The 17169-nt window shown below is 42.8% G+C and overlaps 1 protein-coding gene across 1 annotated transcript in view; it reads right to left on the bottom strand.

Annotated features, from left to right (window-relative positions):
- LOC126407010 (contactin-associated protein-like 4) overlaps positions 1–17169 on the bottom strand; it is a 104323-nt gene that overhangs the window by 59450 nt on the left and 27704 nt on the right. The window contains exons 2-3 of the mRNA XM_050071653.1: positions 16147–16257; positions 4468–4661 (exon numbers count right to left, since the gene is read on the bottom strand). Coding sequence (XP_049927610.1) covers positions 4468–4661; positions 16147–16257 — 305 coding nt within the window. The remainder of the gene's footprint in view (positions 1–4467; positions 4662–16146; positions 16258–17169) is intronic.

The raw sequence follows: 17169 nt of genomic DNA, 5'->3' as shown, positions 1-17169 counted from the left end.
TGTTTTTAGCAACCTGTGGCTGTTTTCCCAGCAGGGACTGTGCCCCATACAACCAGGCATTTTAGACCAACATGATCTTTTCCGAACCACAACTAAGTGGTTTTGTGCCTAAACTGAACTTTACAGCATCGGTAAAACACAGAGTTTCAACAATTGTGCTACATAATAATGTACCAATGTAACATTTATCCTGGTGGTTAGGCTGTGTGAGTACTTGAGCACATCTGCATCCATGTGCTGCTGTGACACGTCTGCTATAATGCTGACTTATGTGGGTAAATTCTCATCATCAGAGTTTAAGTCTGTGGAACAAGGATCTCACAGCTTTGAACAACTGAGCCTGACAGAAAACAGTCTTAACCTCCACAAATGACCGCTCCCTGCTGAGAACAGCAGCTCATTTAGTTGAGGCATTGGCTTCTGAAATAGGACCTGAGCAGAGGAGGAAATCCTCCAAATGGAGACTTTGATTACACACAGAAAGAGAAGGAAACTAAAATGGTTTGAGGGAAGAAGAAGGGAAAGAATTTTCCTCTGAAAAGCTTTAAAAAACTGGGATTACGAACAGAAAGTCACAAAACTCTTTGTTGTCGAGTATTTTTCTTTTCAGAGCTTCATTTCCAAAACTTCTCTAGTCTTGTAAACTTGAATGTAATGAGTTGAATGAATATTCAACTGAGAAATCACCAGACTCATTCAATTAATTTTCTAAAGAAGCATCATCAGCACAGCAGCAGACGTCCCAGCACGCACTGTTTGAGAGTTAAAGCTCTCCAGAGACACTTCTGTTTGGTGATGGACGCTTCTTGTTTATCTACATGATCATGTCGTAGCTTCTTCCCATGATAATGAAAACCATTTAATTTAGTTTTAAATTCAGTCACAGGAAGTGGCGTCACATGTGGCTCCAACAGGACCAGCTCCTGCTGTATTGACTCTTTTATATACTAACATAGATCCGTCTTTTTCAAACGTTGTAAACGTCACTGCCCTCATACTTCCATGTGTCCTTTATGATGTCAGATATGGCCGATACTGCAGATGGCACTAGATGGTGGAGGAGGTCATAATATTGTACCTTTAAATGGAGGCAGGGTTGTACATGGTGGTGGTCTGTGCGGCCATTAAATACATCCAGACATGTGGACGGATAATTACTTTCTCTAATTTCACTATATATTATCAAATATTACTGCTCTGTGCCGTCTTACCATGGTACGATGGCCAAACATGTTTCATGCAGTCACAGTGACCTTGACCTTCAAACACTAAATTCTAGTCAGCTCATTGTTGAGTCCAAGTGAATGTTTGTGCCAAATTTGAAGGGGTAGAGAGGTGAGTCCTCTCACAAAAATGAGACGGATGAGAGATCACAGTGACTTTGACCACCAAATTCAGTTCATCCTTGAGTCCAAGTGGATGTTTGTGCCGAATTTGAAGAAATACTTTCACGGTGGTCTTGAGCTATCACGTTCATGAGAAAGCGACAGACAAGGTCAAAGTGATCACGACCTTTGACCACCAAATTCTAATCAGTTGTTGAGTCCAAGTCGATGTTTGTGCTCAATTTAAAATATATATATAATATATATATATATCCATTAAGCACCCTTGAGATATTGGGGTCACAAGAATGAGACAGAAGAGGTCATAGTGACCTTGACCTTAAACCACTTAATTCTAATGAGTTCATCCTTGAGTCCAATTGGATGTTTGTGCCAAATTTAAACACAAAATCCATCAAGGGGTCCTTAAGATATTGGGTTCACAAGAATACGACAGGTGAGGTCACGGTCACCTTGACCTTTAACTACTAAATACTTGTCGGTTCATTGTTGAGCTGAGTGAACATCTGTGCCAAATTTGAAGAAATTGCCTCAAGACTTTCCTGAGATATCATGTTCATGAAAATAAGAAGGACAAGAGATAACAGTGAATTTGAACTTTGACCACCAAATTCTAACCAGTCCATCCTTATAACCAAGAGGATGTTTGTGCCAAATTTGAAGAATTATCCTCAAGTAAAACAACAGACAAGGTCACAGTGACCTTTGACCACCAAATTCTAATCAGTTCATTCATGAGTCCTGGTGGATGTTGGTGCCAAATTAAAAACAAAAAAAAAAATCCATCAAGGAGCCCTCGAGATATTGTGTTCACAAGAATAACACGGACAAGGTCACAGTGACCTTTATCTTTGACCACTAAATTCTAATCAGTTCATGCATGAGTCCAAGAGGATGTTTGTGCCAAATTTAAAGAACTTCAGGGTATTCTTGAGATATCATCATGTTCTTGAGAATGCGGTGGACCAGGTCACAGTGACCTTGACCTTTGACCACCCAATTCTAATCAGTTCATCCTTGAGTCCAAGAGGATGTTTATCGCATTCACAAGAATGGGACGGACGGACGGACAACCCAAAAACATAACGCCTCCGAAGGTGTGGAGGCATAAAAAGGGAACAAAATTACAAATGATCCATTTAAAACTGTGAGTCGAGGTTCGTGCAACTAACTCTGTAAAGTTAAACTTATCATTGATTGCCACTTTCTGGTTTTTCTCACTTTCAGCACATAGAGCCGTATGTGCAATTCAGGATGACGCTCATTAACAGAATCGGCGTCTTCACCTGTTCCAAAGGGAAATCTATGATGTACTTCCACTCCCTTTACCTCCATTAACACTTAAGGATGCTCTATTCCCTGATTAGAGACTATTCCCAACACCATCTGTTCTTTCGCATCTTCGCAGCGGATGTGAAGAGAGGAAGAGAAGATGAGAGAGGAGGGAGGGAGGAAATTAGAGGAGGAGAGAGCATTACTCAGCCTCACAAACTCTGGCCTCTGAGCTTAAAGGAAAGAGAGATCCAGGAGGAATTGTGACCGATGAAGCTGCTCGGCAGTCGACTGTGTTCCTTGAAAGCCACAATAAACTGGGCTGACTAATATGAGGAGCTTTAGGAGGACTTGTGGGACATGCTGTGGATTTATCCTGATTTATGCTGAGTGTGAAATCAGCAAGCTTTTAAGCCAAGAGAAGCCCCTCTCTGTTCTCTCTGTGAAGGAGTCTTAGCCTGACATTAGTTTTACCCTCGCTGTGAGAGTCTTACCTCTCATCAACTTTAAATTGAAGCTGTTCGTCACAGCACCGCTGTAATGGGGAGAATTTTCTGTCTGTACCAGGAGCTTCCAGGAAATGCTCGGCTGCCTCTAAAGTGTAATGTGGTTAGCACAGTTCGAGTTAGAGAGAGGTGAACATTTTAAAGGGAAATGTACGAGTAAATGAGATGCTAATTCCTTTAGATTTGGAAAATTTGAATAAATTGAAGTGTTTCTCCGGAGATATTGTTTGAATTTTGGGCCAGGCATTCTCCACAGACGCACAGCTTTTTCAATTAATGTTCTGCAGTGCTGTGCCCACCATCTTTACATAGTTCACAGGGCTTAGTCGGCCCATCTGATTAACCTAACCCATCATTACTGAAGAGCTGGTGATGGCTGGTACCAACAGCTTTGGAAAGGTGGTTTAGTTTTCATGCTGTTTGTTGTCTGTAAATGGTGTTGCTCCTGCTGTCTGCAGGGTGACGCCTCAGGACTGTTAATGGACACGTTATACAACCTCAATTCCAAAAGAGTTAGGACGCTATGCAAAACATAAATAAAAACAGGATGCAACTGAATACAAGAAAGTGACGACATAAAAAGTTTGGATGAACCTCCAGGCAGCAGGTATTGTCAGATAGTTGATACTGTCCTCAAATCAAAGTGACAACAGGTGCAATGGAGAGGCAAAAGCAAGACAACCCCCAAAAAGGGAATGGTTTTACATGTGGTGTCCACAGACAGTTGCTCTCTCCTTATCCTTCCTGACTGATTCTTCTCTAGTTTGGTCTTCTGCTAGTGTCCTTGGCACTACTGGTAGCATGAGGGCCCCACGTCCTCTAGTGGGACCTGTGCTCACAGCCCAGCACCGTGCAGCTCCATCATTCACCAGAGAACACCAGAACTGGCAGGTCCACCATTGGCGCCCCGTTCTCTTCACATGGAGAATGAGTATATATTCACAAAAAACAAAACAGTTGATCAGTTTGAACGTCAAATATTGTGTCTTTTTACTGTATTGGTCAAGGATTTGCAATGCAAACGTCCTGTTGAATTTCAATTGTTCTCTCTCACTCTCAGCCAGTTACATACTGTCAACCTTCAAAGAAACAACAGCAGCATTTTTCTGAGTTTGGTTTGTCACAGTGCAAAACACAGGTGTGTGTTTTTTAATCTGGTTTCAGGGTCATGGTGTTGTGCACGTTGGCTCACGGTCAACAGAGCTATTGTTCATGTCATTAACAACACCTGTGCTTCTCCTACAGTGACATGTCAAAAACATCAGCTGTGAAAAAAAAGCCGACTGTCTCTGCTGCTTGTTTTGACTCTCCTGTCATTGATGAGTCCGTTCTAACGCACTCACCCCAATGCTGTCTTCCTGGCGATACTGTTTCCAGTTGTGTCCTGTGTCGCTGAACATCAGCAGGTAGTCCGTCAACCAATCAGAGCTGCCGTAGCGGCCCTGTGTTGCAACAGCAGTGATCTGTGTCCGCCCACCGAGGTCGACCTCCAACCACTGATATCTGTCTGAGCTCAGAGGAGACCAACCTCCAGCTCCTGCAAGACACAAAGACAGAGTTGTTTCATCCAAAGACATGAGAGATGACTTGTGTTCCTCCACACCTGGCTGCTACATGAAAAACAAACCAGATGTGATAACAGCATTAATTTCAGGACACCTTCTCAGGAAAGTTATTTAAGAGTGCTGGAAAATCAAAGGGAAATAAGATTAATTAAAACATATGAACAAAGTCTCTTTAAATATTATCGCTGTGTGACAATAAGAAAACTTCATGCAGAGCTGAGGACAAATCGTACAAAACTTATTTCATCAGACTCAGAGTTTGTTATACAGCCCTGAGCTCCAAGGCTTTATCAACGTGTTTCTTTCATGTTTAATTTGGAGCAGTCACAAGAGTTTAATCTGAAGCTTAAGGACTGTTCTGTGCATAATGTGAGCTGCAGCGAGGCCTTTATGTTCAACAGCCTTATACAATATTCATGTGGTTCCTTCAGACCTTCATCTAATCTGAGGGCCGGAGCAGGGGACCATGAGATGAGACACAGTCAATAATTCAAACACCAGAAGGTGTGTGTTTGTGCTGAGTCAGACCAAAGTGACATTTTGCTTCCAGGACATCATATGGACAGATGCATGTGGACTGTATGCATGTGTTAGTAGGGCTGTGCCTCTTCACTCTCATCCAGAGTCCTCACACATCACTGCTTTGTCACTGTCACGTCTACATATTATTCGGTACCCTCCTGTGTCTGCTGTTGATGTTCCAACACATTCTCAATTGAACCTCATCACATATCGACGTTTGTTCATGGACTGGGACACCGTGTCAACTTCAGCCTGTTACATGCATTGTCCTCTTTAAAAATACACTTCTGTTTTCACAGGAAATGTACAGTTTGCATACAGTCTCAGTGGTTAGGGTTAGCAATAAACTAGGTCTGTGCGGCATGACGAGGCTGGCTGCTAGCACTAGCTTCAGAGGCTGTGCTAGCTCGGACCTCCGGGTTCGCTGCTAAATGCTTTGGGTTGAGGTGATATTTCAGACTGAAGGTCTCTGATGGTATGAAAGTTCCTGACTGCAGAACCTGCAGAGAACACTGCTCCTGTCAACAGCTCCATCTGGGCGTCATTTGAATGTAAATGCTCTATTCACGGGGCTGAGCAGCGCTGTCCCGTCTGTCTCCATCATGTGACACAGCTGCTGTGGCCTTCAGGACGCCATTAATCAGCTTGAATTTTTTTGACACGTTATTTTTTTGTGATTAATTCATCAAAATTAACAGATCATTTTGACAGCACTAAAATAAATATTATGGTTTTTCACACATTCACACGCAAAGCAAACAGTGGGCTGCCGGGTGAAAGTCCGGGGTTTGTTTGACCCCTCCATCTCCCCTCCCACTCACCATACAGGGACTTTCCAGCTCTTATACTATGTTGTTACTGTCAGCGTTTCAAACGGATGCTGTCCGACGGTGTATCAACCGAACTGGTGCCCAATGGGCCACATACAGCTCGCCAAAGCTTCCCATCCAGCCTGCAGAATGTCATGTTGTGTTCATACCAAACGTTCGCGCAAGTTTGAATGCTAAAATAGCTAATGTTGACTCGCGTCATATGTACATGAAATCACTGAATTCAGGTAAGCTTAGTAGGAAATATTTTAATATTCAGATTAAGTTATTAATAACTTGCTGTGGATGACTTGCTGGTAACATTAGGTGGTGGAGGAGAGTCTGGGGTGGTCAGAAGGAAACAAGAAAGTAACTCTGCAACCTCAGTCTTAACTCTCAAACAGTCTCATGAAGACATAAGGAGTGGAAAGAGATCAGAGTCCAGGAAAAAGTCCACCTTAAAACACTTAAAACCATAAATCATGCTGATATCAGAGGAGCTGAGGTTTTCTTTTATCAAAACTTCTCTTCATATTTAAAAAGATGACTGCTGACTTGCGGGTGACTTTGAAGACAAATGTCTAATTAAAAACGACAACCACAGACAGTATCAGTGTCGTCCTTCTGTCACTGGTTTCCCTCATTGACGGACACAGATTAGAGACACATATTAATGTCTGGGACAAAGTTCTGTAAAATAAGAATGTTTGAGTCCGGGCTGTCAGCCAGTGCAGCCGCGTGGTATCAGTGGAGTTAAAGGTTGTTCAAAAACCTTCAGGGAAAACTAAAGAAAAATCAATTTGGACTCTGGAGACAGATTTGTCTCAATATTTGTGAGAACAGATTGACAATCTGTGTGTAAATATAAAATACCTTCCACAGATATAAAAAATAAAAATCTGTAAATTCAAGCATTTTGCAAACAAGCACCAACTTTCACCAGAGTTCACTTCCTGTAAGATTGTAAAGCCAAACCCTGTTCGTTTTTCCTTAACCCAACCATGTGTGTGTTGTTAGGGAAAAATATCAATTCACGGTGTTGTACCAACGTAGTGCTTTTATTTTGAAAGAGACTGTATCAAACTGTACATTTCCTGTGAAAACAGAAGTGTATTTTGAAAACAGACAATGCATGTAACAGGCTGAAGTTGACATGGCGTCCCAGAACGTCAACAACCAACACACCCAGGGTACCTTGGACGTCATATGTGGACGTGGAAAGTCCATGACCAAACGTGGACATGTGACGAGGTCACAGTGAGGATGGGTTTGACAAATGTAATGTACAGTTTGCATACAGTCTCTTTCAAAATAAAAGTACTACGACAGAGCAACACTGCAAATTTTCTTTTCCTTCAACAACAAACATACGTGGTCGGGTTTAGGAAAAAGAACACGGCTTTACAATCCTACAGGAAGTGACCACTAGCCTCCAGGTGGAAGTCGGTGGTTGTTGGACCCAGGTCCGCTCGCCCTACTCGGACTTCCACCGCTTTAACTTCCATTGTTATCCGGGCACATTTTCCCCTGATGCCACCTATACTGCCACATACTGTCACACAGCCAACATGTTTTCTGGAGCTAACATCTCATCGCCACTAGACGGGTCACCTTCCCTCCTGAGACAGATCTTGTACCTTTGGTGACCAGCTTGGATGACCTACTACAGCGCAGCCAGAGATGACTATATCAGTGTAAAGGTTTACCTGTCTGACATCTGTCTGGGTGAAATGCTCTCTGCAGATGTTGAACAGAGAGAAGCTGCTAGTTGAGATGTCTGGATATGAACACTTGTAGCAGAGGCAGAACAAAGCCGTGCTGCAACACAGCGCTGGTCAAACTGTAATTAACAAACCTGTGGCCATCAGGAGTGCATCAATAATGTACCGTTACTCTGACAGGCAGGCTGAGACAAATGGAGCTGGATGTGTAACACTTCTAATCTGTTCTATACTGGAGAGGTTTTCACTAAATCAACAGCAGATGTGATGACTTGTGGCTCTGTTCACTGGTACAGAGAGGATTAGACTTTACTCTCTGTGCGCTATATGTTTCCTATCATCTAATTTATGTCCTGAAAATCCTGCAATTTACATAGAATCACTAATTTAAAGGTTTAATATTATTCAGTGATATTTGACCATTTATTAAATAACAGCCAGCAGTGCAGCAGCAGAGGAAGCTATTTTGATGAATGGCGTTTTATTGAATTTTAAGGCACTAGAATCACAGTTCATGTGTGATTATGGCAAATCATCCTGCAGGCGGCAGGTTTCAGTGGAAAATCAAGGTGATCCTGGTGCGTTCAGCCTTTTCACTCAGGACAACTTATTACTTTACTTTTGAAATAAGCTATGTTTTTCTTTTAATGCAAAAAAAGCGACTTGTTGCTGCTACCTTTTTACCAGTGTTGGATTATGGAGATCTTTTATATATGAATGTGTCTGCTAAATGTCTTCATATGGTTGACACTGTCTACCACGCTTCTCTGAGGTTCATTACTAATTGTAAACCATTGACACACCACTGTGAGTTATACTCTCGGGTTGGATGGGCTGCTCTGGCCACCCGAAGGCTCAGTCATTGGTATACTTTTATATATAAGGCATTACTTGGTCTACTGCCTTCCTACATTTGTTCCTTAATTGCACAGAGAAGTGCTGGTCCTTACTCCTTTCGTTCGCAAGACTACTTGTTGCTTTCTGTTCCATATGCCCGTACTGAAGTGGGTAAAAAGGCTTTTGTCTACTCTGCACCTTCAGCATGGAATATGTTGCAAAATGACTGGAAACTAACAGGGTTAATTTCTTTGAGCGCCTTTAAATCCAAACTAAGAATATTTGAGGCCGACTCCACTACATGTACTTGTTTTTCATAATCTGCTTGTAAATTCAACACTTTTTTCTTTTATTTGTTTGTGTTTTATCTGTGTAATTTGTAACTGTGCTTCGTACTTGCTGCTGCCTATCGTGGCCAGGTCTCCCTTGAAAAAGAGGTTGTTAATCTCAATGGGATCTTCCTGGTTAAATAAAGGTTAATTAATTAAATTAAACCTAGTCTCACTCTGAAGTCTTCATATACTGGTGCTTGGTCAGTGACACCCGGCGTCAAAAAAGCCGTCTTTTCATGTCAATGTGAGACACCACCTGTCCTGGTCATTGTTTAATGACACCCGGCAACATCACGGGGAAACACAGCAGTACAACAGCGTAGGCTAAGGGCGCAGAAGTAGAAGAGTAGGGTGGGCAGGAGGGGCGGTGGAAACGTCCAGCAACCACCAACTGTCACTCAGGAGGCCAGTGTTCACTTCCTGTAAGATTGTAAAGCCAAACCCTGTTCTTTTTCCCTAAACCCAACCATTTATTTAATGTTTATGTGTATAGGGACAAGTATGTATCATACGACACACCACAGCATTTATAGCCTGAGCTAATCTGCAATGCCCATCCCTATCTGGGTCTTAAAGGGATAGTGCACCCAAAACTGAAAATTCAGCCATTATCTACTCACCCATATGCCGAGGGAGGCTCAGGTGAAGTTTTAGAGTCCTCACATCCCTTGCGGAGATCGGTGGGCGGAGTGGCTAGCACACCTAATGGCTGACGGCGCCCCAGACTAACGTCCAAGAACACAAAATTGAATCCACAAAGTATCTCCATACTGCTCATCCGTAGTGATCCAAGTGTGCTGCAGCCCCGACATAAAAAAAGTTGCAGCTACTGCTGCCAAGCAGCCCCGCCCGTTGGAAAGAGTGTGGGATATACCACTACTAGTAATGGGAGGGGGGGACTAAATCTTTTAAGATTTAAATAGCATATTATTGCGCGATTATAATGAGCACCGCTTACATTGTGCTTTCAATAAATACTACTGCACTGTTCAAAAATTATTAATTGTGTCTCAAATGATCCCAGGGGGGGACAGCTTTACTGAAGGGGGAGTCATCCCCCCTGTCCCCCCCGGGATTTCCGCCCCTGCCTTAATCAACAAACACACATGGTTGGATTTAGGAAAAAAGAACAGTCCACCATCTGTCCCACCTGGCCAACTCGTACTTTGTCACCTTTACTTTCACTGTTGTTCTGCAGCGTTTCCCACTGACGCCGCCAGGCTGTGTATTATTTAGATGTGATGGCTTTTTTGTCAGTGTCAGTGGGTCGGGAGACCTGGTTGCATGTCTCGACGTAGAAAGTCCACAACCAAACGTCAATATGTGACGAGGTCGTGGTGAGAAAGTGTTGCTCAGTATGTCTGGGTGAAATCAGTTTCTTCCACATGAGAGATGCAAACATCAGACATGTTAAAATGCCACACATGCAGGCTTTTTAATTTATGACTGGCCAACAAAACATGCATCTTGTACTTTATAAGCATTTATTGAGTACTATTTGATCCAGGATGGTAAGGAACTGAAGTGAAACCAGGTCATTCATGGGGTAATGTACAGGTCAACAGTGTTCGGAGGACACAGAAACATCTCAGTGTTTCTCCTACACAAATTTGTGTTTCCTCCAGGAGTCTTTGCTCATTTTGCTGGTAAATTAACTCTGAATGAGGCGACTCCTCCGAGAATGACTGTTGAGGATGAGGAGCGTCAGCAGCAGCTGGAGGAGACGAAGGTGTCCAGGGGATTTTAATTCATCCAGTGATCTCGACAGAGAACAGCTGGGACTCTGGAATTAAAGCAGTTTTCATTTTTAAATCAATGAACTTTGTTAGTGTGGGTTTTCAAAAGTGAATTAGATTTATTGATCAGTCTAATTCAGTTCTCAACTCTAATTCAATTCAGATCTGCAGCAGTGAATCAATGAGGCATTGTAACCCGCGAGGCGTTATTGTTAGCAAGAAACTGTGGAGGAATTACAAGCTAATGAGCTAAACTAACGCCGCTATGAAACAGCGGAGACGGCAAGATTTTGTATCAGGGAACATTCAGAGCTCGTCACATCTCACAGCTTTGTGTGTTTGCATGTTTGTACCATCTATGTATGCATATTTAGTATCTACAGCATGTTGCTTACAAATTAGATGCATCTGTAGAGATGTGTGTGCGTACTCGATGGCCTGCACGAATCAAAAACACATCTGTAACCACTTGGTTCATGTTAATGATGCTGACACACGATTAAATATTTTTCATTTATCAGCAGCTTCACTTTCTTTGTTTGGGTGACGGATTAAAATGAAGAAATAATAAATAAATAACATGTCTTCACTGTCTTTCTGAGTTTTTCATTGAGAGTTCTGGACATTTCCAGCCATGTTTGTTTTTTAACAAGAGTTTAGGACATCTTCAGTTGTGCTCGTAGTGACAAGAGTGGGTGTTTTTAACAAGAGTTCTGGACATTTCCAGACATGTTCATAGGGACAAAAGATGGTATTTTTAAGGACAGTTTGGGACATCTTTAATTGTGTTTGTAACAACAAAGACGGGTCATTTTTAACTGAAGTTTGTGATATTTTCAGCTGTGTCTGCAGAGAAAAAAGCAGACATGTTTCAATGAGTGTTTGGAACATTTCTAGCCGTGATTGTAGCAACAAAAGAGGGTCTTTGTTAACAAACGTTTGTGACATCTTTGGTTGTGCTTGTCGCAACAAAAAGAAGATTTTGTGAAAAGTTAGGGACATTTCCAGCTGTATTTATTTATGTATTTAGAGCAACAAAAGCAGGTGTTTTATAATGAGATTTTGTTTTGTTTTTTAATTTTCCAGCCATGTTTGTAGAAAAAAAAACTCAGATATTTTTGAGTGAGTGTTTAAAGCCAGGTTTGTAGCAAGACAAGTGGGTATTTTTTTAACAAAGATTTGGGACATCTTCAGTTGTGTTTGTCGTGTTTCAACAAGAGTTTGACATCATTGGTTGTATTTGTAGCAACAAAAACGGGTGTTTGTTATCGAGAGTTTGTGATATTTCCAGGTGTGTTTGGGACAGCAAAGCAGGGTTTTTTGGGGTTTTCTTTAAACAAGAGATCGTCAGATTTCAGGTGTGTTCATAGCGATAAGAGCTGATGGTATTTTGTTTGTTTTTTTTTTTTTTACAACAGTTCAGGACATCTAAAACTGAGGTAGGTTTTTTTAACCTCTCTAACTCCGCCAGGACGCCGACGTCCTCGCTCCCCCCCTCCTCTGTTAAATGGTATCTCCCAAGCGCACTACGTCATCAAACCATGTGATGTTTGGTATTGCCAGATTCAGGAAGCGTGGCAAGTGACAAGTCATGTCATGCCGTTTTTCAACGGGAAAAGTTAAAGGATTACTCGCAATCTTATGTGGAGCTGTTAGCAGGCACGTAGCTGTTTTATAAAAGGTAAGAGTCTCACTCCTACCACTATTTTTGGCTGAGATATACCGTCTAGAAAGTGGGATCATAACTTTCACGTTTCATATGGCTTTATTTGGTGATATTTTATGGTGTTTCTGTGTCATAAACAACATCAGCTATCATAATCACACCTGATTTCAATAAGGTACAATGTTTGAAGCTGGCTGAGTGTTGTTTGATCACTGATAGTACTGTTTTGAAGCAGAGTGACCGACTTGTCATTTGGAGCTCCGCCTGGATCTTTTCATGGTAAAAACACTGTAGAATGGTCATACTTTGAGCAGTCTTCTTCAAATTTGAAACAAGTGTTCATTGATAGTGTGCCTACAGCCCCACAGTGTCATTTACCTGCTCAGATGAAGCCACAGACAGTTATTCATCCTGAAACACATTTTTTATTTTATTTTAGGCAAAATCTTCAATTTTTTACTGACTTCAGAGGCCCATTACTCTGTCTCTGTCTCACCTAGAGTGTTTCTGACACTTTCACAAGAAACTTCAGGGAGTTTTCTTTCTGGCAAGACCTCATGCATGCATGTAGTCAGAGCGGTTCAGAAGCTACAGTCATTTTAATTTTTTTTTTTTTTTTTAATTTTTTTTTTTTTTAGCTACAAAATGGGGGTGGAGTGGAAGAGGTTTAATAAGAGGTTGAAACATATCCAGCTGTGTTTATAGTGACAAGAGTTGGTAGAGTTTGGGACATTTTGTAGCAACTAAAATTGGTATTTTAGGGCCAAATCATGTTTTCCTAATCCTAACCAGCTGGTTTTGTGTCTTAAACTATCCACACCTTCATCACCTTCTACGTAAGTGCCAGTAACATATCCACAGTTTGCAGAAATGTGCAATGGCAACATTCACACTTGGGTTGTTTTCTTCCGTGCAGATAAACTAACTCTGATCTGATCTGATCTCCTTTAGAAGCATCAGGTCCTCATTAAGGTGGATTAAACTCAGCTCAGTAAACAGACAGAGCAGGTTGACTTAAGTGAAGGAACAAAGTGTGTGTGTGTGTTTGCTCACAGCTTTTGCCATCAAACACACAGAGGAAACAGCAACCTGCAGGCTGTGCTTCCTGCAGTCTCCCAGCTGGCGAAAATCATTCAGACCTTCTAGTGTGTCGAAGACAAAGACATCACAGCACTTCAGCCTGATTCTTGTCTCTGGTACGAGTGTGTCTGAGCCAACTCTTCCTGTCAGAACAAGCCAAAAACACAGGTGTTTTCTAAACGCACCTGTATCAGCACATTCTGCAAAGTGTGTGATTTACACCTGCAACATATGCACCTAAATACAACAGAGTGGAGGCGATGACCACTGCCCTGCTGCTGGCTTCATCTGTTTGTCCATCACTCACCCCGTCAGGTGTCTGTCTGTCTGTGTGAATTTAATTTTAATTTAATTTTATATACTTTATTAATCCCTGAGGGGAAATTCAATTTTTTTCACTCTGTTTGTCAATAACACACAGGTCCGAACACACACATGCACAAACAGGACCTATACATGCACTAAGTGGAGAGATGTCAGAGTGGGCTGCCCATGACAGGCGCTCAGAGCGGTTGGGGGGTTCAGTGCCTTGCTCAGGGGCACCTCGGCAGTGCCCAGGAGGTGAACTGGCACCTCTCCAGCTACCAGTCCACGCTCCATATTTTGGTCCGGACGGGGACTTGAACAGGCGACCCTCCGGTTCCCAACCCAAGTCTCTATGGACTGAGCTACTGCCGCCCAGCACAGACGTGTCTTTGATGTGTCTGTGTGTCCTGCAGGCAAGTGAATCACGAGGTGAGAGGTGCTGCTGCAACACATCACAACAGAAACAGAGGGGAGCTTCCTCTCACTGTTTATTTCATCTGCACGACCAGTGAAAACACTGGGGGTTAAAAAATAGAGTGAGAAGAAAAGAGGACAGGATCGCAGCGATAATTTATTGATGTTAAACTGCTAAATTTTACATGTGAACACTGGGGAGCACAGCTGAGGGAGGCATGGAGGAGCTAAGAGACCACACTGCGGCCTCGCTGACATGTTACAGGTCTGAGAGAGCGCCTGCTTCTTATGAACAGTAACATTCAGTCCCCAGTGATCAATGTCTCATTATACCTTATTATAGGAAAAGTATATTCTCCTTAAACACAGTATGCTCCCACTCAGGTGTGTTTTATGTGTGTGCACACCTCCAAACTGCACTAGTGAGGCGTGCATCCAAAATCAACAGCCAAATCTTTTATACACACAGAGACACGATACCGATAATCATCTTGGATTATCACCTGCTAATGGCTAACCTGCTAACAATGGACTGCTGACTGACACATCCAGCAGACACACGGGAGCTCTCATTCAAAATATTGTTCTTGTTTTGTAGCTGCACAGCAAAACAATGAAAGCAGCAGAGAGAGGAGACGCTGCTAAAGCTCCTGTACTTTATGTTGACAATCCTGCCCTCGCTATTTCCTGTCCAGGCATGCTTTCGGCCACACCACGCCAGCAACATTTCACCTGGCAGATTTTGGTCCGACTGCATCTTACAGTATGACACAAACCAGCGGTAGGCATTGTAGGTTTCTGCAAACCACGGATATGTTACATTTGCTCAGTGTTGAGTAGCTGATGCGTGGTTATGTTTAGGCACAAAAACCACTTGGTTATGGAGAGGAAAAGTGCATTTGTGGCTCAAAATGTCCTGCTTTGATAGCTAAAAAGTTGCTGGACCTGCACTGATGTTTGGCCCAAGTTTGGTGCCTTAAAGCTGCTGGAAAAACAGCAGTGGGTCAGCGTTTGGTGCCTAAACGGCGCAGGAGAAACAGCAGTGATTCACTATCCCTGCTGGAAGCAACAGCTCACTAAAGATCACCCTCATTTGGTGATCTAAAGTAACAAAATCTCACCTGGTGGATCTTGGTCCGACTGCTTCTTACAGTATGACACAACCCAGCTGTAGGTATTGTAGGTTTCTGCAAACCACATATGTTACATTTCACGGTGTTATGTAGCCGATACGTGGTTATGTTTGGGCACAAAAACCACTTGGTTATGGTGAAGAAAAGGTCATGTTTTGACTCAAAATATTCTGTTTTGGTGGCTAAAAAGTTGCTGGAACTGCACTGATGTTTGGCCCAACATTACGGCTTAAAAACTGCTTGGAAAACATCATCAGTCGCAACAAGACGCCTATGTGGTGCCTAAAGAGGTGCAGGAGAAACAACTGACTTGCATATTTATTGTTTGTTGGTCTGTATGTTTTGGCTTGAAATACTGTTTTTAGGGGCACAATGCCTGCTAGAGAAGCAGCAATGTATTAGTAAAAAACTTCTGGTGCCACTGTACCTGCTGGGAAACGCAGGAGAAACAGCAGTGACTCACAAATACCAACCATATTTAGTGGCACTATCCCTGCTGGAAACACTGTGACATGTCACTAAAAATCACTCACATTGTGTGCCTAAAAATCCAGCTCTGTCCTTTATTATGTGTGTCTGATGTACCGGGCACAGCCTCAGGGGCCCAAAGTCGCAGGGGCCCCCTGATCTTCACTTGAAAACTGTCACTCAAACTAACATGTATAGAGCAGCGGTCCCAAGTGTCCCGACCTCTCCTAAAAAAAAACTGGATTTTTTTCTGCTACAGACACTGCTGTAAGTTTCCAGACCACTTGTTTAAAAATACCTGCTTTAGTCACAGCAAACACAGCTGAAAATGTCTGCAAAAGTGATCAACATGTCTTCATAGAAGAGTCTCCACCACACAAAGCATCAGAGATATTAACTACAGCGATGGTTTGCAGTAGCTATCGTCACTCACCTTCCCTCCGGTTGAGCTTAGCGAAGCCCGGCCCGTGGCTGCCTGATAACTGCGAGGAGCTTCTGAAGGACGATGGCAGCAGACTGGACACCAGCGGACTGTGACACACCTCTGGGAATCACACAACAGAAGCAACATTCAAAATCGTGACACAGTTCACAGGAAACAGGATCCAGCTGACCTCAGACCAGCCTTGAACCTAATCCCTGATAATTAGGCCTCGTGGGAACATGTTTGACTTTAATGACACGCTGCTGGATGAATGAAGCATTGTGTCCTACCTGCAGACAGCACACACAGTAATCAGGCCCGGCCCACATGTACACAGGTGTTAGCTTTTTCTACAAGTTTTGGTCTTTCATCCACACACAGACTGCCCTCTGCTCACTGCTCAACTCCATCCAGGGTAAAGATTTTCAGAGTTCACAGTTTTTGGCTTGTGATGTCATGGTGTTTGCTGTTACCTCCCATCTTCTTCTTCTTCTTTGCATGACTGGATTATTAACCGGCGGTTGTAGGTATAGGGGACCCCAAACTGTTTTTATTCCATATGATACCAATACTTTTTGTGACAATTTCAACAATAGTAACACAGACAGTTTCTTATGTGATTTTTCAAAATAATGGTCATTTTTAGATCAGTACTCATCACAACGCACAGAGCTGACAATAAATGGACAAGAGGCTGAGTGTCACAAACTAAGACACATATTCCAAATGTGCCGTGTACAAAGAATATCAACACAGAATATGTTGTTTACATGACCTGCATCAAATTCAGACTAATAATGGAATATTAGTGTGCAGTCAAACGCAGCCACTGAGAGCAACTGACGCAGGGTAACCCCCAAATTCCACCAGATGCGTGTTGGTTGCGTCTGCGCTCCGGAACGGCAGCAGAGCCGATCCATTTCAGTTCTAGTCAATGTGTGTGTTTCCACCGGCTGTGCTGCGTTCTGGCTCCGTCACAGCTGCGGCGCTCCGGAGCCCTCCGCAACAGATACGCAGGACTTTTATTTTTGC

Source organism: Epinephelus moara, chromosome 19 (assembly GCF_006386435.1).
Source record: "Epinephelus moara isolate mb chromosome 19, YSFRI_EMoa_1.0, whole genome shotgun sequence".
In the NCBI taxonomy this organism is placed as follows: Eukaryota; Metazoa; Chordata; class Actinopteri; order Perciformes; family Serranidae; genus Epinephelus; species Epinephelus moara.
Note: the sequence above shows the minus strand (reverse complement) of the source record. Positions and strands in the feature narration are given on the sequence as shown.